The sequence below is a fragment of the Palaemon carinicauda genome, chromosome 8 (assembly GCF_036898095.1).
Source record: "Palaemon carinicauda isolate YSFRI2023 chromosome 8, ASM3689809v2, whole genome shotgun sequence".
Classification (NCBI taxonomy): domain Eukaryota; kingdom Metazoa; phylum Arthropoda; class Malacostraca; order Decapoda; family Palaemonidae; genus Palaemon; species Palaemon carinicauda.
Genome location: NC_090732.1, coordinates 156,301,868 through 156,324,367, shown reverse-complemented (window position 1 = coordinate 156,324,367; position 22,500 = coordinate 156,301,868). Strand labels below are relative to the sequence as shown.

At 35.5% G+C, this 22,500-nt stretch overlaps 1 protein-coding gene across 4 annotated transcripts in view; it reads left to right on the top strand.

Annotated features, from left to right (window-relative positions):
* The window catches only part of LOC137646047 (steroid hormone receptor ERR2-like), a 541,572-nt gene that overhangs the window by 398,691 nt on the left and 120,381 nt on the right, over nt 1-22,500 (top strand). The window contains exon 1 of one of the 4 annotated variants that reach the window (XM_068379194.1): nt 15,152-16,168. The exons of the other annotated variants lie outside the window; for them this stretch is intronic. Within the exon in view, the coding sequence (XP_068235295.1) occupies nt 16,010-16,168 (159 nt within the window). The 5' untranslated portion in view covers nt 15,152-16,009. Of the gene's footprint in view, nt 1-15,151; nt 16,169-22,500 lie in introns of those variants that run through there. 4 annotated transcript variants of the gene reach the window in all.

Below are 22,500 nucleotides of genomic sequence, written 5' to 3'. Positions count from 1 at the left end.
CAATAGTAAGGAATTCTATTCACAGAAATAGTAATTAAACTGGTGTCGACAACTGAGGCAGGTGCACAGTATTATCGCCAGTAATGTACTACGTGAGTATTGTTTAATATAAACCTACACACATCTCGATCATGAGATATCAAAGGGAGATTGGAAGCATGTTGTTAGGTTCGATTTGCTGGTTCCGCCCACTTTTGGAAGGATGATGACTCCATGCAAAGTTCGAGGCTAAGCCCCTCACATTTGACTATGGTCGTTAAAATAATATGAAAAAAGACAAGTCTACTTAAAATCAGGCTTTAAGCTTGTTAGGAAAATTAAAACTTTGAGAGAGACAGCTAACTTGAGAGACGCAGATAGACATAAATTTCCTATTTAAGGAAAATGTGATGTAATGTTTTAAAGCGTGACAATTTTGAAATAAGACTATACTTGAATATTTCTCATTACCAAACTAGATATGATTTATTGAAGGTGATACTATAGTTAGCTAAGTCATTTAAAGAACAAAACCGAAAATCTTACAGTAATTAAGAACTGAAGTTGGCCGTAAATCGATATCTACAAAACGGTAGAACTCACACAATTGAAAGCAAATGATAGATGGTTGGCTGCAGATTAAACCACAACAATAATTATGGCGTGGCTTTTGCCCCTGGCCAGAAGTCAGTCCCACAATACCGGGTTCCTTCTAGATCCCATACAGAGTTTGTCATTTCTTAGACAACTGTACCAATCGCAGTCCCCTCGAGGGAATTATTAAAATTATAGATGAACTCAAGTTTGAGAAAGCAAAAGAGGAAAGAGCGTAAAGGATATAAGGAAATATACTTAAATTCATGAAACAACTGAATAAATTCAAAATGAGAAAATGATTTATTTTTCGGCGTAATTTAAGAGAAGTTGAAAGTTTTCCTAGAAAAATGAATTTGAAAACAGAAAAAAATGTACAAAGGGCTGACGTTTTCCAGTTTAAAAACGAAGCAAATGAAAAAAAAAATATACTGAACTGGTGCGTTTAAAGATAAAAAGAAAGATAAAATCACCCAATACAGAAATGTGGCGTTTAGCATTGCAATAGAAGTCAAAATTTCAAAGATTAAGTTACAGGTAATGCTTGAACTGAAATAAATGGCAGCCTTATGATGAAATAGATAAGAAAAGAAAACTACATATGATGTTGAGAGGAAGTTTATCCAAAATAAAACAAGTAACAATAATAATAACAGTAGATTCATGTAAAATTTATGTTTGATTGAATTAAGAATAACCTTGAACTTCCAAAGGGTGTAGGAAGAACTGCCTTAAAATTGTCAAGATATAGAAACTGCGTGGTATAACGAAGATGTTTTTGTTTATTCTATCTTTATTTTGTTGTTTACGATTCGTACATATGGACTTATATTGAATCTTGGAAATATGTTTAGATGTTTTCATCACTTTTATTTGATAAGAAATTGAGACATCCTGTGATGAAAATCGTTTTTTTTTTCTTTTTTTTTTTTTAAATTGAAGTGACATACACGAAAATGTATGAAATGTTGAATAAATGTAGGAAAAAATATTTTTTAGGCTAGGTAAGCCATAACATGAAAAGAAAAACAAAGAGAACTCTCCAAGAGCAATACTATTCAGCGACAAGGTTAATGTTCGAGCTAAACGCCTATTTAATTTATTTATGTGAGGGACGCCATATTTCTGTGACAACTAGCTATTCTGTATCTTAAGCTGCATAATAATTTGATAAGCTAACCAAAGTATGAGAAAATGCCATCAGTCACTGCTAAGTTGAAAAAAAAAAAAAAATTACAGTAGCTGTAGGCGAGTAGTATCTGTATCTTCCACGAATGGTTATCTGAGGAGACTGGGTCATTAAAGAGAATAGAGTTAAGGTTTCGACGAAAAATTTGGTCTCATTGAATTTAAGTAAAGATACAAGAGGAAAGAAAATCTCAATCTAATAGTGAATAGAACATGAACACTTACGCAAATTAAAAAAAAGTAAACTATTGACACCCATGACACTTAGAATGAAATTAACCCTAAGGACAAAGAATATAAGGTTTATGCGGAAAACGATGTGATAAGGAAAGCAATAAGTGAATATAAATCATATATTATTCAAACCCGTTCTGGGTTTTATAAGATTTCAGTGCTAAGCTCTATGACTACAAAAGGATTCGGCATGTTTTCTGAGAGCAGTCAACTTAAATTGATTTCGAATTCGCGTGCTAATAATATACAAGGTTTTGTGTTGTTAAATGTCCCCTTCAAGCGTTTTCAAAGGGATATGCAACCTAAAACAGCCATTAAGGCTTAAAATGAAAACGATACAATAACTGGAAATCTTATGGAAAATGGGATTAAAAACCTGATGTTTAAGAGTGACATGAATTAAGTCTGGATCTTCTAAAATTGGTTAATTGTTTTAGGAAAAAACAAGCGCTTTGATCAAATAAAAGAAATGTAAATGTTGTTTTGGCGATAATTTAAAGGATTTAATCTGAGTGTCCTCAAATAATGACACTGGTAAATTTCTGTTTTATTGTTAATGTCGACAAAATGAAATTGTAAATAGGTTTTTACCGTCATCATGGAAAGCTCATGATTCCATATTTATTTGAAAGTTAAGCTAGTATAAAATCGCACAACACTAGTCTTCCTTCTTAAAACTATAATGAATACTATGAAGTAAAAAAGCATGCTTCTTTAACCCTAAGAAACCTAATAACTCGCGCTTTCTTTGGTATTACAAAAGCAAATAACACAGGCTTTATTTAATACTACAAATCCAAATAACTCGCACTTTCTTTAGTATTATGAACCCCCAAAACCCACATAATCTTGAGTTTTGAGTACTACGAATACAAATAACCCACGCATTCTATAATACCATGAACCCAAATAATCCATTCTTTCAATAGTACTACGACCCCAAATAATCCTCGCTTTCTTTAATACTATGAATCTAAATAACCCACGCTTTATATAATACTGTGAATCTAAATAACCCACGCTTTCTTTAATACTACGAACGTAAATAATCCATGTTTTTTGCAATACTATGAACCCAAATAACCCACACTTTCTTTGATACTACGAATGCAAATAACCCATGCTTTCTTTGATAATATGAACCCAAATAACCCACGCTTTCTGTAATACTATGAAGCCAAATAGTTTTCTTTAGTACTACAAACCCAAATAATCCACGTTTTAGTACCATAAACCCAAATAATCCACGCTTTCATTAATACTTTGAACCTAAAAACCCACGTTTTCTTTAGTACTATGTACCCAAATAACCCACGCTTTCTTTGGTACGATGAACCCAAATAACCCACACTTTCTTAATTACTACGTTACCAAATAACCCACGCCCTCTGTAATAATTCAAAGCCAAATAATCCACACTTTCTTTAATATCATGAAGCCATATAACCCACGCATTCTTTAATATCATGAACCCAAGTAACCAATGCTTTCTTTCGTACTTTCAACCCAAATAACCCACGCTTTTTTATACTACTAATCAAAATGATCTACGCTTTCTTTAGTACTATGAACCCAAATAACCCACACATTCTTTAGTACTATGAACCCAAATAACCCACGCATCCTTTAGTACTATGAACCTAAATAACCCACACATTCTTTAGTACTATGAACCCAAATAACCCACGCATTCTTTAGTACTTAGAACCCAAATAACCCACGCATTCTTTAGTACTATGAACCAAAAAAAAACCCAAGCATCCTTTAGTACTATGAACCCAAAAAACCCACACTTTCTTTGATACTTTGAATCGAAATAATCCACGCGTTATCTTTATACTACGAATCAAAATGATCCACGCTTTCTTTAATACTATGAACCCAAATAAACCATGCATTCTTTAATACTATGAACCCAAATAACCCACGCATTCTTTAGTACTTAGAACCCAAATAACCCACGCATTCTTTAGTACTATGAACCCAAAATAACCCACGCATTCTTTAGTACTATGAACCCAAAAAACCCACACTTTCTTTGATACTGTGAATCCAAATAATCCACGCTTTTTCAGTACTATGATCCCAAATAACCCACGCATTCTTTAGTACTGTGAACCCCAAAAACCCATACTTTCTTTGATACTTTGAATCCAAATAATCCACGCTTTATTTAGTACTATGAACCCAAATAACCCACGCATTCTTTAGTACTGTGAACCCCAAAAACCCACACTTTCTTTGATACTTTGAATCGAAATAATCCACGCTTTATTTAGTACTATGAACCCAAATAACCCACGCATTCTTTAGTACTATGAACCTAAATAACCCACACATTCTTTAGTACTATGAACCCATATAACCCACACATTCTTTAGTACTATGAACCTAAATATCCACACATTCTTTAGTACTATGAACCATAACAACTCACGCTTTTTTAGTATTCTAATCCCAAATAACCCACGCTTTATTTAATACTATGAACCCAAATAACACATGCTTTCTTTAGTACTATGAACCCAAATAACCCATGTTTTTTTAGTGCTATAAACCCAAATGACCCACGCTTTCTTTGATACTATGAACCGAAATAACTCACGCTATATTTAGCATTATGTACCCAAATAACCCTTACTTTCTTTAGTACTATGAACCCAAATAACCCATGTTTTTTTTAGTGCTATAAACCCAAATGACCCACGCTTTCTTTGATACTATGAACCGAAATAACTCACGCTATATTTAGCATTATGAACCCAAATAACCCTTACTTTCTTTAGTACTATGAACCCAAATAACCCATGTTTTTTTTAGTGCTATAAACCCAAATGACCCACGCTTTCTTTGATACTATGAACCGAAATAACTCACGCTATATTTAGCATTATGAACCCAAATAACCCTTACTTTCTTTAGTACTATGAACCCAAATAACCCATGTTTTTTTTAGTGCTATAAACCCAAATGACCCACGCTTTCTTTGATACTATGAACCGAAATAACTCACGCTATATTTAGCATTATGAACCCAAATAACCCTTACTTTCTTTAGTACTATGAACCCAAATAACCCATGTTTTTTTTAGTGCTATAAACCCAAATGACCCACGCTTTCTTTGATACTATGAACCGAAATAACTCACGCTATATTTAGCATTATGAACCCAAATAACCCTTACTTTCTTTAGTACTATGAACCCAAATAACCCATGTTTTTTTTAGTGCTATAAACCCAAATGACCCACGCTTTCTTTGATACTATGAACCGAAATAACTCACGCTATATTTAGCATTATGAACCCAAATAACCCTTACTTTCTTTAGTACTATGAACCCAAATAACCCATGTTTTTTTTAGTGCTATAAACCCAAATGACCCACGCTTTCTTTGATACTATGAACCGAAATAACTCACGCTATATTTAGCATTATGAACCCAAATAACCCTTACTTTCTTTAGTACTATGAACCCAAATAACCCACGCGTTCATTAATACTACGATGCGAATAACCCACGTTTTTTAGTACCATGAAGCCAAATAAACCATTCTCCCTATAATTGTACCAAACCAAATATCCGACACTTGATACTACGAAGCTAAATAACTTACACTTTTTTTTACTACAAGAAAGCTTATTTATTAAACTAACATTTTATTATAATGAAGCCAGATAACCCCGTTTTCCTTAATACTACGAAACTATAAAAACTGCGTTTTTAATTCTACCAAGCTAAATAAACAACGCCTTCTTTAATGCTATGAAGCCAAATAAATTACAATTTCTTGAATACTGTGAAACCGAGTTAACCACGCTTTCTTCAACCCTATAAAGCCAAATAGCCAAATAATCTTTCCTACTTTAGTTCTATAAAGTTATGTAAACCATGCTTTCTTTAATACTATGAAGCCACAGAAAACACGCCTTGTTTCGGTCTTGCATAGTTTCGAAAATCTTCCATCAGATATTGAGATGTTGGATAATTGAAGCCCCTTTCAATTAAACGAAACGCTTCAAGTGTTCAAATATATGTATCATCTAATGACAGGGTTCAGGGATAAATACCTTCTAGACTAGAATTTTTTAATCAATGTTATTTATATGAAGAGTGCATTCCTGAATATGGGTTACTAGGTATGTTTGCAAACCTAAATGCTGTGTGAGGCAGTTAGATTAAAAGTAGATTGATTAGTAATTCCAAAAGGAAATTCTGGTAGTCTTTGTGTTAGATAAATAGGAAAATAGGTAGATAACAAATTTAAAGATGAGAAGGAAGCATCGCTCATTTACTTGCATGATGCAAAACAAACCCTTTCTACTTTCTTTTGTGCCCTGATTCCCTTAATTTGGAAGAGAAATGCAAATATTTTATTCTTTATTCTGATTACTCCTTTTTCTTTTGATTTTTTCTTTTTCCTCCCCTCTGTAACATATGGATTGTCAGAGTGATTATTACCGTAAAGAAAATTCCCAACTGAATTATTTATTTATTCTGAAAGAGGGATTTATCGCCATTTGTAATAAACCTAGTATTTTTTTTAGTTAGAATAGGAAAAATGTGGAGACTGTGATAACTCGTTGTTTATGAAATGAATTTCACGCCTCGGTGGCTTCTCTCTTTCCAAATTCCAAAGGAACAGACAGCAAAATACCATATTCTAGACCAAGCGACATTTCAGAAAGGAAAAAAGACCAGCATCACCAAGAAAAAAGAACGAGAAAGTGAAGCCATTATAGAAAACAGAGAAAATAAACAAGAACACATCACAGGTTAGTAAGTAAGCAAAGTTAATCCGGGATTTTTAATGAAGGGAAGTTATTTCCAGGCCATCGAGGAGAAAGAGGTCCTTGCCAAGTAATTCCTCTAGACAAGACACAGAATTATCTTGCGGCAAATCTATAGATCTAAAGAGCATACAACACTGAAGATTGACGTTATCAATAATTAAGAAAAATTACCGACCACATTTCAGTACTTCTTTCAATTAAAAAAAGGTTAAAGTTTTGTGAGTTTTTTTTTTTTTAATTAAATCAAAATTTAAGTTTATGATCATCAAAGATGGCTTTGTGGGTTCGTCATTTTTTTTTGTGTATGAGTTCTACATATTTCCATAATTGCATAAGCTACAAAATACCACTGAATAGGAAGTGTCTTATGTTTCATCGCGTCTCATCTATTAATTGTGTACCTTCGTTGTTTATATTTTTACGTTTTATTTATAAGTTGATTCATGTTTTTAGTCTGTCCCATACCTACCCCTATTCTTCACATTTACTTTGTATACGGATGGAGTAACCATGAATGATCAAGCGGTTGTAAAATGAACAAGTTGCTAATTGGAAGCAATTATTAATGATTCCTAGAAGAAATGTGACATTGTCGAAAAGAGTAAGTATTCCAGTTGTCTATCTATTTTGGTTTTAGATATCTTTCTGCTACCGTACTCGACTGAGAAAGGTTATTTGGTCTATAGAAATTCAGATAGAACGTGACAAATATCATGTCTTTTTAAATTTTTTTTTTTTTTACCCGGAAAAGAAAGGGGAATTTGAACATTTATATCGGAGTTGAAAGCAAATGTTCTCTCTCGATGCATGAGAAATACGAATCCAGCCATAGTTAAATCAACTTGAAATTGACGACATTATGACGTGAGTCTGAGCTTGGTCCTATCGTTGAAGGCCTAGGGATTTATCGTGGAACTTCCCAAGGGTATTCAAAGTACTATATCTTTATTTGTTTCACTAGCGGAAAAAAAAAATTGTTCTTTTGTAAACTGTATATAAATTTGCTATCTACTTTCTTCTGGTCTTATAAAGCAACCCAAAATGAGAATGATTGAATGGCAGCGTAGAATATCTTGACTAATTATCTTCCATTGAGTAAATCTGGTTTGGCCACTTTTTTTCCATTCAAGATATAACCGGGTGACATCACTCTTCAAGAAATACAAGTCGTTTTAACTTCCTTTGATCTGGATCGCCTTCTCATGCTTTCCTTCACGAATATTCGATGAGTAAAGTAAGTGTATGTGTGGCCAAATCGTGAGGAAGAAAAAGAAAATAGTAAATGGCGGTAAACTTAGATCTTTCATATTCGATATTAACAATATTTCCTATTAAACAAAGTCAGGCAACGGTTCCGGTAGAATTAGGCCTAACAATGTATGTTATATATATATATATATATATATATATATATATATATATATATATATATATATATATATATATATATGTGTGTGTGTGTGTGTGTGTGTGTGTGTGTAGAAATCACGAAAGCTGACACGTAATGAATATAAAATGTATTATAGGCACGAAAGGAAAAATGAAAAAGACTTAATTGAAGTTAGTACTTTCATCCACTCAGGACATTATCAAACTCAGCAATGAGAATACATATACAAAGACATCGTATTTATACTGGAGAAGGGGATCCAACAACTCCAATCAAGTCTTTTTCATTTTTCCTTTCGTGGCTATAATACACACACACACACACACACACACACACACACACATATATATATATATATATATATATATATATATATATATATATATATATATATATATATAATTTATATATAAATGGTAATTAATAGGTGTCTTTTAATTTCAGCAGAACATTGTCTATTGTCTATTACCATTTCAAGTAATACTCATAAAGTCTATGGGCGACTGCTTTCATTAGTCATGGAAAGGCTCTAACCCCACCCTCGCCGCCGCATTTTCTCGCTCTATGTTGTTAAGCCTTAACAGCCCCGAGACGTTATTGGTAAAACTCTTACGACTCTCAAGTTACTGAGAGCATTCCCAATAGCTATCGAAATATTATCACCTTTATCGTGTACCTCGCTTCCTATATTCACATTTGCCTCGCTCCTCGTTTACTTGGGTTATTACTCCTTTCATCGTCGGGTCGTTCCATTCAAATACATTCTCCGCCCCCACATGCCCTCCGTGGTCAGACCCACATGCCCGCCGCCACACCCACCTTCGCCTAAGACTCCCCGCATCCGCATGCCCAACACTTTCCCCAAACTTGCAACCTCAACACAGAGCGGTCTTCGCCTAGGGGTTGCAACACACACACTCTCTCTCTCTCTCTCTCTCTCTCTCTCTCTCTCTCTCTCTCTCTCTCTCTCTCTCTCTGCAAAAATCTCGAAAGCTCTTCATCACGTTGAAGATCCTTTAGTGGAATTTAAAGCTTGAAACCCGGATTGAAGAAAATATTTCAAGCCTTGCAAGAACTGTAAGACTTTCTTATGTCCGGGTCTCAAGAAATCTTCTTATCCATTGAGGCTGCAAATTTGAGTTCACTCCTTGCTTCAGTGTTTCACTCGCACATAGTTAATATTTCAACTTGGTTTTATACATCTCTGATTCGTGGTCTTTAAGCCGGAATTTCGAGTTCCCTTTAACGATCAATATAAATCTTTAGATGGAATCATGTCTGGGCCACACCTTGCCTTACCTTTTAGCATCTCCTTTGTGAAATGCCTCTGGGAACCGGGAGAGGTTGGAAAATACATGACAAAAAGTTGTGCTGCTGGTTTTTTATTTATTTATTTATTTTTTTTTTTTTTGTAGTATCTTAAGTTTTTTTTTATGATTCTTTTAACAAAGAATATGGGTATTTTTTTTAGAAGTAAACTAACTTTTGTTGCCAACTCATTGTAGGTTCTTTTATTTATTTTCTATTTAACTCTTGTTTGAGAATACAGTACGTATCTACTTTTGATGAAGCTTTCTTTTCAAATTCATATCTAATAGGTGTTTTTAGTGAGGGAGAAGGTAAATCATAATCATTGATGACTGGCATTTTGCAGTGATTCCTTTACCAGAGAACATCTTTTATGACCTTAATTTTGTGTGTTTATACTATTTTTTTAATCAAGAACATCCAATGGCTTTTTCAGCTGCAAACAATAATTTTCCCCGTAGCATTAGAAAACCAAATGTTCTTGTCTGTCCATCTATTGAGGTAAAAGTCTCTTGCTTTATATATATATATATATATATATATATATATATATATATATATATATATATATATATATATATACACATATATATATATATATATATATATATATATATATATATATATATATATATATATATATTAGTTGCTGTGAAGTAATGCAATCCTATACGGGACGTCGGACCGAAAATTGTCTTTTTCCCCGTTTCGTAGACCTAATTTCTATTATTTTGTTTTTATTTTTGTTCTAGCAAGTTTTCCTTGAAAACATTTCCGTTTCGTGTTCCTTCATGCAAGAACTGAAGGTCGTGAGAGGAGAACTTTGCTGAAGTGAGATAAAAAAGATCCTCACCAACTTAAGTATTTATGACTTATCCTTTTCATTTTGTTCTCCCTTCGTGCATATTGATATGAACCTTTGGGAATGCAGTCGTAATAATAGGCGTAGGAGGAGGTGATGATGATGATGATATATTTGTATTAATGATTTAGTTCAAAGTTGTAAATTAGTTTAGTCGTGATGATAGCAACAATCTACAAAGTTCTACGGTGATCTATGATAATATCGACGTAACCAGATCGCCAAACCATTAATGAAAAGTCGTGACAAACATCAGATGTAGAGACTATAAAACAGTGAACGTGTCATGTTATGTAATAAAAGGGACAACAAAAACGTTCTTACTTAATAACAAAAGGGTTATATAAATCAAAGTGAAACTTTCCAATAGGGCCATTAACGTTCTCAATTTCTGCCTTAGCTGATAAATCTCTGATGAGATATTCCTGTGGTGATGATATTTGACGCAAGATCTTTTGACACTTCAGCTTCGTTAACCCATTTGGGAACGTGAAACGAAAACAACCTGTGTCTTGTAAGCAGTGAACGCGTACGCTTCCGGATCAAACGGAATTTCTTAGTCCAAATTTGTTTCTTCGAACAAGGTTTTCGTTGTAGTAGTGGAATATCTATTTTTGGAATTGTGATGAAGGCTTTTCCTGTTAATCAAATGAAATGCGTCTTCACAACAACAGCAGTAATCGTTCGTGAATAATTTTGTAGTATATTACATGTAATCATTTAAATTTGTTCGTCAGATTTAATTGACTAACTTATGAGATGAGAAGTAAAATATTTTCAATATTACGTGTGTGTGTAGAAAGAAAACGGTCTGCTACAGCCTCAAGAATAATATTTCATAGAGAATCCAGAGGTGTGTGTGTCTGTGCCTACAAAGTTAGTCTGGTCTATTTAAAGCTATTCCCGCGGAGGCCTCTTTATTTTGGGAAGCGCCAAGGATACAATAACTGTAACTGTCGCTCTGATTAAATAGCCGGTCTCTCAACCGGGATAGGGATGCCCCGGTTTATGTTAAACTGGTTAAATTTAGGCCTCTGTTCTTTTATTAGGCCTTGGATTCGGCTGTATTTAAATCCCTGGCGACGCTCTTAGCCTCAGGCTAACCAACAACAACCCCTTGGTATGTGGGTTGGCAGGAAGGTGTAGGGAGCTGGATATTTCTACCTTATGTTCTTTGGTCACCTGGGAAGAGGGATTGGTTATGACGGAGGGGGGGGGGCTGTTTGAATTAACGATTTGAATGTGTGAGCGTGCGTGTGTTTGTTTGTGTGTATGAGTGTGTGAGAGAAGGAGAGAGTCCTCGCCTATTGCAATAGTCAGCAACAAAGGTAAAGGAAATACACGTATCGAAAACCCCGTGGCAAGAGCAACATTGATTCATTTTTATTATCCTTCAGTTCTGATTGTTTTGATAACTTTACGAACTTTATGAGGTAATTCGTTGATTAAAATGTGAAACATTTGTCCATACACATTTTGAAGTATGTAAATAAACTTTACGACAGTTAGTATATAAAATCACTTTCCTGTTAACGGTAAGTAAGAACTTGAACTACAGGAATCCAAAAAAAAAAAAAAAAAAAAAAAAACGATAAAAGCGTTTGAATGTTAATGTTGAAGATGCGTTGTAAATAATTTGATCATAAGGTAAGAGATAAAGATAGGTGCAATGACTACTTCTCTTCCTGGAATTTAGGAAAACTCTCTCTCTCTCTCTCTCTCTCTCTCTCTCTCTCTCTCTCTCTCTCTCTCTCTCTCTCTCTCTCTCTCTCTCAGATATTTTTTCATGTTTATGTTACCATCTTTTCAATTAGAAGAACAAGGGAAAAGGGGTTGTAGGGCCAGCAACCTCATCCAAGAAGACTCGCTGGGCTAGAGATCAACAATAGTAGCACTTGAGGAAAGAAAAAAAATTAAACAGTGATTTTTATCGCATTAAAGCTGGATCGTAGATGAACCCTCGATGCAGAACATTTCCACAACAATGACAACGTTATACAAAGTCTCACCAGCATTACGGCGAACCCTCCAACACGAATGTGCCACACACCTTTATTTTACAACCAAAATTGCACCTCCACACACACACACACACACACACACACACACACACACACACACACACACACATATATATATATATATATATATATATATATATATATATATATATATATATATATATATATACTGTATACACACGTCGGTATTATGAGGATCCTGTGTGTGGTCCAATACTAAAATTCACCATAAATGGGTCAGAATAATTGTTCTAAATGGAGGTGAAGTTCTGTTTAACAAAACGCTGTATTCTGTATTGCAGCCACTGTGCACAGTCAGCACGTGTAGACTATTCCGTTTTGTCGTTTTGTTAATAATACTTATGTAATTAATGCATATTACATAGGGACACAAGATAATAATGTAGTGAAGACGGCTTTCTTTTTATTATTTTACCCCATGTTATTTCATCTTACCAGGTTTTTTTTATTTTTACTCAGAATAAAAAAATTCTCTCAAGCAAATTATTATTATTATTATTATTATTATTATTATTATTATTATTATTATTATTATTATTATTATTATTATTACTACTACTTGATAAGCTACAATCCTTGTTGGAAAAGCAGGATGCTGTAAGCCCAGGGGCCCCAATAGGGAAAATAGCCCAGTGAGGAAAGGAAACAAGGAAAAATAAAACCTTTTAAAACCAGTAACAACATTAAAATAAATATCTCCTGTATAAACTATGAAAACTTTAACCAGACAAGAGGAGGAGAGATAAGATAGAATAGTGTGCCCGAGTGTACCCTCAAGCAAGAGAACTCTAACCCAAGACAGTGGAAGACCACTGCCTAGAGTTACATTCACAATCGTCTTACATTTTTTCTACCCTTATGGGTCGTAAGACATTGTTCAATTAATCCTTTGTAGAATGTGTAGACACTGGTAATTCTCTCTCTCTCTCTCTCTCTCTCTCTCTCTCTCTCTCTCTCTCTCTCTCTCTCTCTCTCTCTATATATATATATATATATATATATATATATATATATATATAATATATATATGTGTGTGTATGTGTATGTAAATTGTGTATGTATTACAGTACCTCCGAAAACTTTTGGATACTTCACCTTGTCCGGTGTCCCGACACAGACTTTAAATCTTCTTACAGTAGAATTTGTCAACTGTCAGCGTTAAATGTCTTGTATGATCATTTTTTGTCTACTCTGGTTGAATTCTTGCAGCTAGGTAACAAAACATTATATATATATATATATATATATATATATATATATATATATATATATATATATATATATATATATATATATATATATGTAATTTTAGGTAGAAACCTAATTATCGATACATACTGAGAATAAAACTTAATATGTAAATGAATAAAATGTATAAAAGACAAAAGTACTTATGAAACTACTTGATGAAATGACTTTTTATAATAAATATTTTTATGAGGAAATGTACTTGTAATTGGTTTTACGATCATTGTACGCTATTGCCCTTCTGCATTTAGGAAGCCATTTTTAAATAATGCAATAGTTAACGTATACCATATAAGAAGAGACATTGGTAACAAAATGAAAAAGAAATCAGACTAGAAACTATGTGTCAATGATAAAGATACAGATATGTATATGGTATGTAATGGGGATAGTGTTTAGGGTGTGTGTGTGTGTGTGTGTGTGTGTGTGTGTGTGTGTGTGTAGATTTCTAAGTTTTATTTTGTGTTTGCTGGAACAATGGAAGTAAAGATGAATGAGTGGTTATAGTGTCCGGAAGCGAGTTGTCAGCTATTGCAACCGAGCTCCGCCGGCAGAGAAAAGGAAGAGTATGAGATAACGTGCCATAACAACCCTCGGCCATTATTCGAGGCCATTTTGGTAAATTCCACACATATTCCTAATCTGGGGTTTGTCTGTGGCCAAAGGCACGTCGGGAAATTGGCGAGATTCGCCGACCACCTTTTGATCTCGTTCGTCAATGAGTTTCTTCATTACGACTTGGAGCTAATTGGCAACTTCATTGAGGAGCAGACATGAGAAACTCTGACAACTGTTCCGCCTTCCTGAGGGAGTCCATCACGAGCATGAGCTGACCGACCAATGGCAAATCATGTTTCTCATCACGTGATTCTCACCCTGCAACCGAGGAAAGGATTTTCGGTTCTTCCGATCCAACGTTTTGGCCATTTAAAGGAAGCGAAACGAAATACTTGAAACAATTTGCATTTCCAAAAAGAAAATTAAAACCACTGTTATTGTTAGTAAGAAATTTCACACTAGTTTTTCGTAATTGTAAAGTCATTTGAAAACTCTGAAAGTGCAAATTTACAGCGCCGAGAGAGTCGTATTTTGAAATGAGCTTGAGTGCATTCCGTAAATGACCAAGAAACCCTTGGTGTTGCAAAGTAAAGGAGAAACTACAGTCGAAGAGGGTCATTAGGATTTCTTTCCTGCACGAAGATTTGCCGTCGGATTTTGAACAAAGAGCGTGAAAAGAGATTCCGGTTCCTTGAAACGTCTAGAAAAGACAGGATGTTTGTGTGTGAGTCTGGTTGTGTTCCAGAGGGCAGAATGGAACGAACTGGAGTTAGTTGAGGGCCAATAAGTACACGAGTAGAAAAGGGAGGTGGAGGAGGAGGAGGAGAAGAAGTTGGAGGAAGAGATGATGGGGGTTTGTGGATGTGGGGGTGAGGTTGGGTGGGTTAGTGGGTGTAGGGGAAACACACACTCACTCACTCACACGCGTGCACACCCACCAACCGAGCAACCCCATCGCCGCCAGTACGCACTAAATGCTCGCTCCGAACACACGGGCCAACTAACAACTCGTGCAAGCTCCTTGTGGGTCACAGACACACACACATACACACATAATCATATTCAAATACGCCTCCTATGCATACTTTGACAATCCATTTCGGGAGCTACGCCGCCTTTATCATGCCCTACGCCCACATGTATTCTGCTGCCACACCACGTGCCAAAGCCATCCCGTTTGTGCCCATCTCTTGAGGACACTTCTCGTTAGTTTTCCGATCACGGCCGGTGATGGTAAGTCGTTTATCTCAAAGAAATGGCAGGTCACACATCTCGGCCTTTTGACATTCAGTAAGGAAACAAATCGTGTCCTACTTCTATACTTAGCGAAGACATCAACAACTGTCACTGAGGAAAAGTTCCGTAAAATCCTCGTCTACGAAGAAGACAGACGTTCGCCGACTCTACAACGTTTGCTTTGACAGTTCCCAGCTGGAGCCGGTGGCAGGTGACGGCAGCGGCGGCGGCGGTGCTGGGGGAAGAGGAGGGGGTTCAGGATGAGAAGGAGGAACACGGCCATGAACATCTAAACGCCATTCTCAGTTATTCGCATTGGAAGCCCTGTCTTTGCTGCATCATTCTTGGCCCAGAATGACGCGTCTTATCCGCACCATGATGATGATGATGATCATTGGCAAGGAACGATGATCAACAGACTATTAAAATGAAGTGATCCCAAACCGACGGAAAACAGACCCAGATAGAAATAGAATAGATACAAATAATATATATTCCGGTTTGTTTCTTTTCCACCACCGTGGAGAGACTAGTGTGTGAGAGTGGGCGTACGGGCGTCGTGCGCGGGCGTGCAATATGGATAGCAGGGGCGGATCCCCCTTGGACCTCTACGGGCACATGGTAGCCGAAAGCCACAGCGATGATGGAGGTGGGGGAGGGGCAGTGATGGGTGTCTCCTCCACCTCCAGCCCTCCTTTTCTCATGGATTCATGGGTCCATCAACTCTACGAACAGGTATGGCTCTACCATGTCATCATCTCCAATATTCAATCCTCGGTCTTCATGGGCGTGCTGTGGCCCTTGTCTCCGTCTTGCTTTATTTTAGAGTCTCTCTCTCTCTCTCTCTCTCTCTCTCTCTCTCTCTCTCTCTCTCTCTCTCTCTCTCTCTAATCCGAATTTTGTCATGCCTGCCAAAACGAACAAGCAAGATGTAATTTAGTATATAAACCCTTGGCAATGCAAATGCAGCGCAGAAGCTAAAGTATAGCCCCGAACTAAGAGGGAACTTAACAAATGCACTACAACCGAAAGTTTTGACAAACAAATACCTTTAGAGCTTGTCATCCTGAGGGAAGAGCAAATAAATAGATTTTATGTCCTTTTAAAATGCTTGAGAGCAACATCTCTCACCCTCCTACTTTCATCATCATTCTCTTCTTCGAAAAACACTTGAATCATCCTTACAAAATGTTTGATTTTCCCTTTGAGGTTTCGGTTGTACTGTTGGCTTATAACTTTACTTTATTCCCGAATGGCATTGACGGGGTTTCTTTCCTACTTTATTAAAACCACATTTCTGTTTCAATGGTTTATTGTTTCAAGTCTCAAACCCTTTCTTTGGTAAGTAAGGAGCATTTCATCTCGTTTCTTCTTTTCGATTCAATTTAATAATATGGTGCAGTTGATCAGATAAGATACCATCGTACATGAATTTTAAAAGTGCTTCAGTTGGAGTTTCAAAACCTTCAATTTATGCGTAATATTGTTTTCAATCTCAATGCGATGATTATGGCCTGTGCAAAATAGGAAGTTCCCATATCTAGCGATGCAGAAAAGATGAGATAAAGCTGAGAGCTATTTCGAACGTTAGCAAAAAGTCCCATTTTGAGTATATTGACATTATACAAATATATTTAAGAAATGTATCTTAAAATCGGTGCAGGACCGAGTGCCTGTATAGCAACTCTATCATCCTTCGTTATGATAAATTTTATAGTTACTGACTTGTATTTTCTAATAGAAATATAATTTTCGTTTTGCCATGTTATTTTTGTCTTCAATATCAGCGCATCTCCAGAATAAGTGAATGTATTTGTTGAACGACGCTTGGCGATTGGATACGTCCCCCTCCCCCCCTACACCTTTGATTATGTGGACCAGATGACTAGAACTCTCGCTATCACTTGCTGCCCCCCTTCCTCCTTCCCCCAACCTCTCTCTCTCTCTCTCTCTCTCTCTCTCTCTCTCTCTCTCTCTCTCTCTCTCTCTCTCTCTCTCCGCCGGCAGCCAGCCGCTTCTTGAACATCTCTCTATGCTTCATATGCAATTGCACCGTGGAAGGAATTGAGCGACGGGCCGCTCTTACAATCGTGTGAAACCTTTTACTTTAAAAATGGTCTTATTGGGCAAACGATGCCATAGATGCAGTTTCATTTTTTTAAACGATTAGTTGGTAATTATTAAAGTATAATTGTCACATAACGATTATGGAAGGATGCAACGTATTCAAAAAGGTCAGAGCGCATTACAATGGATGACCAGAGAGGTCTGAGATTTTCCAAGGTCCGCTTACGGCGACGACGTAAGCTTGAAATTATGTAAAGAAAAAATGCAAGTAGGTTCGAAACGAAAAGGGAAACCCACCGTTGCCAACGCATGAATACTTTCATTATTGCCGTGGTGAATGTTTATGTGGACTATTAGCCGCTCTGCGCTCTTGAATCTCCATCCAAAATATTTTCCAGGGATGTGAATAAACGCCGTTCAGGTTGTCTTTCCAAATTCAGTCCTTAATTTGTGTAGTGATTAACTAGTGGCATGATACCATATTATGCAACTAGTTCGAGAAAGGCGTAACTCAAAGATAATAGATATGATAACAATCTGTGACTATTATTACGACCATTTAACTTTTTCGATAGGTATTGCTTTAGTTGTTATTCGGTATTATTATTATTATTATTATTATTATTATTATTATTATTATTATTATTATTATTATTATTATTATTATTAATGTAACATTTGTAGTATTTTGTTTTCTTTGTTAGTTTCACAAAGATTTATGATGAGCTACTTGTATGACCTAATAACTCCAGTTATACATTATTTTAAGTTCATATTTGAAAATTTTGAACACTGCAGAGATTATCAAATTTTTATCAATCTGTCGTTATTTTCTGTTCAAAGCTTAACCTTTGCTTTTGCATTCAATTGAATTTGAACTAATGGGAGTTAGCTCTACTGCTGCCTTTTGCTGTTTATTCTGAAATAACTTGGTCAGCTGCTTACCGTTAATACAAATGTAGTACCCATCAAACACGATGAAAAATGCATTCACTATCATAAATTTTGTGCCTCTGCAAATAGAAAAACTAAATCACAAAATTCGCTTAAGGGGCATAATGTAATCAATTCTTCCAACATCTATTTCTCCTTATGTAATGCGAAGTGGAGACTTCCCTAGAAGTTAACAAATGATGCACAAGACTATCAGTATACAATTACATCACATATTAATAACCCAGTAAGTTATGTAGATTATCAATAGATGGTAATCTAAGAAACAGATTCAAAGAATCAACAAGTTTAAACTTGAAGAGTATTAAGAACTTATTCAATTTTTTACTTAGATACACTTAGTGTACAAATATCTAGTAACACAATAGATGGTTTTCAATAACCTGATCACTTGTGAGGATATGCTGTTGGGTCTAGAAATGGTTCGTTTAGCTCACAGTGTTTAGAATTTGAGTTCTCTAATTGCACAAATCGGCTTTAGTTGGACGAGGTGAGACTGCCAACCACCTTCCAATCATCTTCACGAATTAGTTTGGAATTCACCAGTTTGAGCTGTGTACTTGGGAGGTTGTTTAGTCTGGAATCAACCATGTTAAAGATTTGTATATTGGGAGGTAGTTTAGTTTTGAATTCACCATGTTGAGTTGTATATTTGGATGGTAATTTAATTTGGAATTCACCATGTAGAGTTGTATACTTGGGAAGTAGTTTAGTTTGGAATTCACCATTTTAAGCTTTGTACTTGGGAGGTAGTTTAGTTTGGAGTTCACCATGTTAAATTCTGCACTTGGTAGGTATTTTAGTTTTGCATTCACCATGTTGAGTTTTATACTTGGGAGTTGTATATATCAGAGGTAGTTTATTTTAGAATTCCCCCTTGTTGAGTTGCATATTTGGAGTTCAGTTTAGTTTGGAATTCATCATGTTGAACTGTATACTTGAGAGGTAGTTTAGTTTAGGATTCACCATGTTGAATTGTATATTTGGGAGGAAGTTTAGTTTAGAATTCACCATGTTTAACTGTATATTTGGGAGGTAGTTTAGTTTAGAATTCACCATGTTGAGTTGTATAACTGGGAGACATTTTAGTATAGAATTAACCATGTTAAGCTGTATACTTGGCAGGTAGTTTAGTTTAGAATTCACATGGTTAAGCTGTATACTTGGGAGGTGGTTTGTTTCTGGGGGGGGGGGGGGGGTTGGAATTCAACATGTTTAGCTGCATCTTGGGAGGTAGTTTAGTTTAGAATTCACAATGTTAATTTGGATACTTGGTAGTTAGTTCAGTTTGGAATTCACCTTGTTGAACTGTATACTTGGGAGGTAGTGTAGTTTAGAATTCACCATGTTCAGTTGTATATTTGGGAGGTAGTTTAGTTTGGAATTCACCATGTTGAACTGTATTCTTGGTAGTTAGTTTAGTTTGTAATTCACCATGTTGAGTTATATCCTTGGGAGGTAGTTTAGTTTGGAATTCCCCATGTGGTCTTGTATATTTGGGAGGTAATTTATATTAGAATTCACCATGTTGAGTTGTATAATTGGGAGGCAGTTTATAATGGAATTAACTATGTTAAGCTGTATACTGGGAAGGTAGTTTAGTTTAGAACTCACACTGTTGAGTTGTATACTTGGCAGGTAGTTTAGTTTGAAATTCACCATATTGAGCTGTATACTTGGGAGGTAGTTTAATTTGGAATTCACCATGTTTAGCTGTATACTTTGAATGTAGTTTAGTTTGGATTTCACCTTGTTTAGCTATATACTTGGGAGGTAGTTTAGTTTAGAGTTTAACATGTTGAGTTGTATACTTGGTAGGTATTTTAGTTTAGCATTCACCTTGTTAAGTTATATACTTGAAAGGTAGTTTAGTTTGGAATTCCCCATATGGTGTTTTATAATTTAGAGGCAGTTTAGTATGGAGTTAACCTTGTTAAGCTGTATACTTGGAAGGTAGTTTAGTTTAGAAATCACACTGTTGAGTTTTATATTTGGCAGGTTGTTTATTTTGAAATACCCCATGTTTAGTTTAGTTTGGAGTTCATCATGTTGAGCTCTATACTAGGGAAGTAGTTTAGTTTTGAATTCACCATGTTGAGTTGTATACTTGGAAGGCAGTTTAGTTTAGAATTCACCATGTTGAGTTGTATATTTGGGAGGTAGTTTAGTTTGGAATTCACCATGTTGATCTGTATACTTGGGAGGTAGTTTAGTTTGGAATTCACCATGTTGAGTTTTATATTTTGGAGGTAGTATAGTTTGGAATTCACCATGTGGTGTTGTGTACTTGGGGGGTTCTTTAGTTTCAATTTCCCCATATGGAGTTGTATATTTGGGAGGTAGTGTAGTTTAGAATTCACCACGCGGAGTTGTATATTTGGGAGTTTTTTCAGTTTCTAAATCTCCATATGGAGTTGTATATTTGGGAGGTAGTTTAGTTTTGAATTCACGATGTTGAATTGTATACTTAGGGGGTTGTTTAGTTTCGAATTCATCATATGGAGTTGTATATTTCAGAGGTAATTTAGTTTAGAATTCAACACTTGGAGTTGTATATTTGGGAGATTTTTTTAGTTTCTAAATCTCCATATGGAGTTGTATATTTGAGAGGTAGTTTAGTTTTGAATTCACCATGTTGAGTTGTATACTTGGGTGTTGTTTAGTTTCGAATTCATGATATGGAGTTGTATATTTCGGGGATAATTTAGTTTGGAATTCACCATGTGGAGTTGTGTACTAGGGTGTTGTTTAGTTTCGAGTTCACCATATGGAGTTGTATATTTGTGAGGTAGTATAGTTTGGAATTCACCATGTGGAGTTGTGTACTGGGGAGGTTGTTTAGTTTCGAATTCTCCATATGGAGTTGTATGTTTAGGAGGTAATTTAGTTTGGAATTCACAATGTGGAGTTGTGTACTTGGGATGTTGTTCGAGTTCTCCATATGGAGTTCTATATTTGTGAGTTAGTTTAATTTGGAATTCACTATGTGGAGTTGTGTAATTGCGAAGTTGTTTAGTTTCGAGTTCTCTATATGGAGTTGTATATTTGGGAGGTAGTTTAGTTGGGAATTCATTATATGGAGTTGTGTACTTGGGAGGTAATTTAGTTTGGAATTCACCATGTGGAGTTGTATATTTGGGAGATTGTTTAGTTTCGAATTTTCCATATGGAATTTTATATTTGGGAGGTAGTTTAGTTAGGAATTCACTATGTGAAGTTGTGTACAAGGGAAGTAGTTTAGTTAGGAATATACCATTTGGAGTTGTATATTTGAGAGATTTCTTTGCTTTGAAATATCCATATGGAATTTTATATTTGGGAGGTAGTTTTGTTTAGTATTCAACCCATGGAATTTTATACATGGGAGGTATAGTTAGCCTGGTGGTGAAATAAAAAACGGGCCATCTCGGGGTCACCGTCTCGTTTTCGGATGTTTAATCCTGGCTGGCAAGGTGGTCCCTACCTTAATGGAGATACAGTCCGTTTCCAGGTTACCGGACTTTCTTTTTCAGTCTGTCTACACTAAAGTCCTCCTCTTCGCTGGCTGAGGTCTTTAGGACCTTTGAAACTGACTGTCAGGCCAACATAACACTGATACATGTTTATTCATGAATTTTTATTTTATTTTATTGTGATCGTTTGGACACATTGACTCACGAGTCAATTTCATTTCATGAATCAATTGTTGTTTTCCTCTAATATCATTTTTGCTGCATAGGAGTCATCCTGTTTAAGCGATATTAATTCCACATTTACTTTACCCTATTCAACTGCACCTACGACTGGTCTACGGAATTCCAACCTGGTTTCGTGTTGAATGGCCTCCCAGGCTCTTGTGCCTGTCTTCTGGCCTAAATACATAAATGTAATCAAAACGACCAATCACGACCCCAAAGTCTCTGTTATTTCCAAAACAATTTTATACATACAGTACAAACAAAACGGTCGTCAAACCTTTTTAGCTCAGCCAGAGAGATCCGTGCTTCCATCTATATTCCAAAATGATTTGAATCTAATTAGATGTAAAAAAGAAATATTCAAGAGTA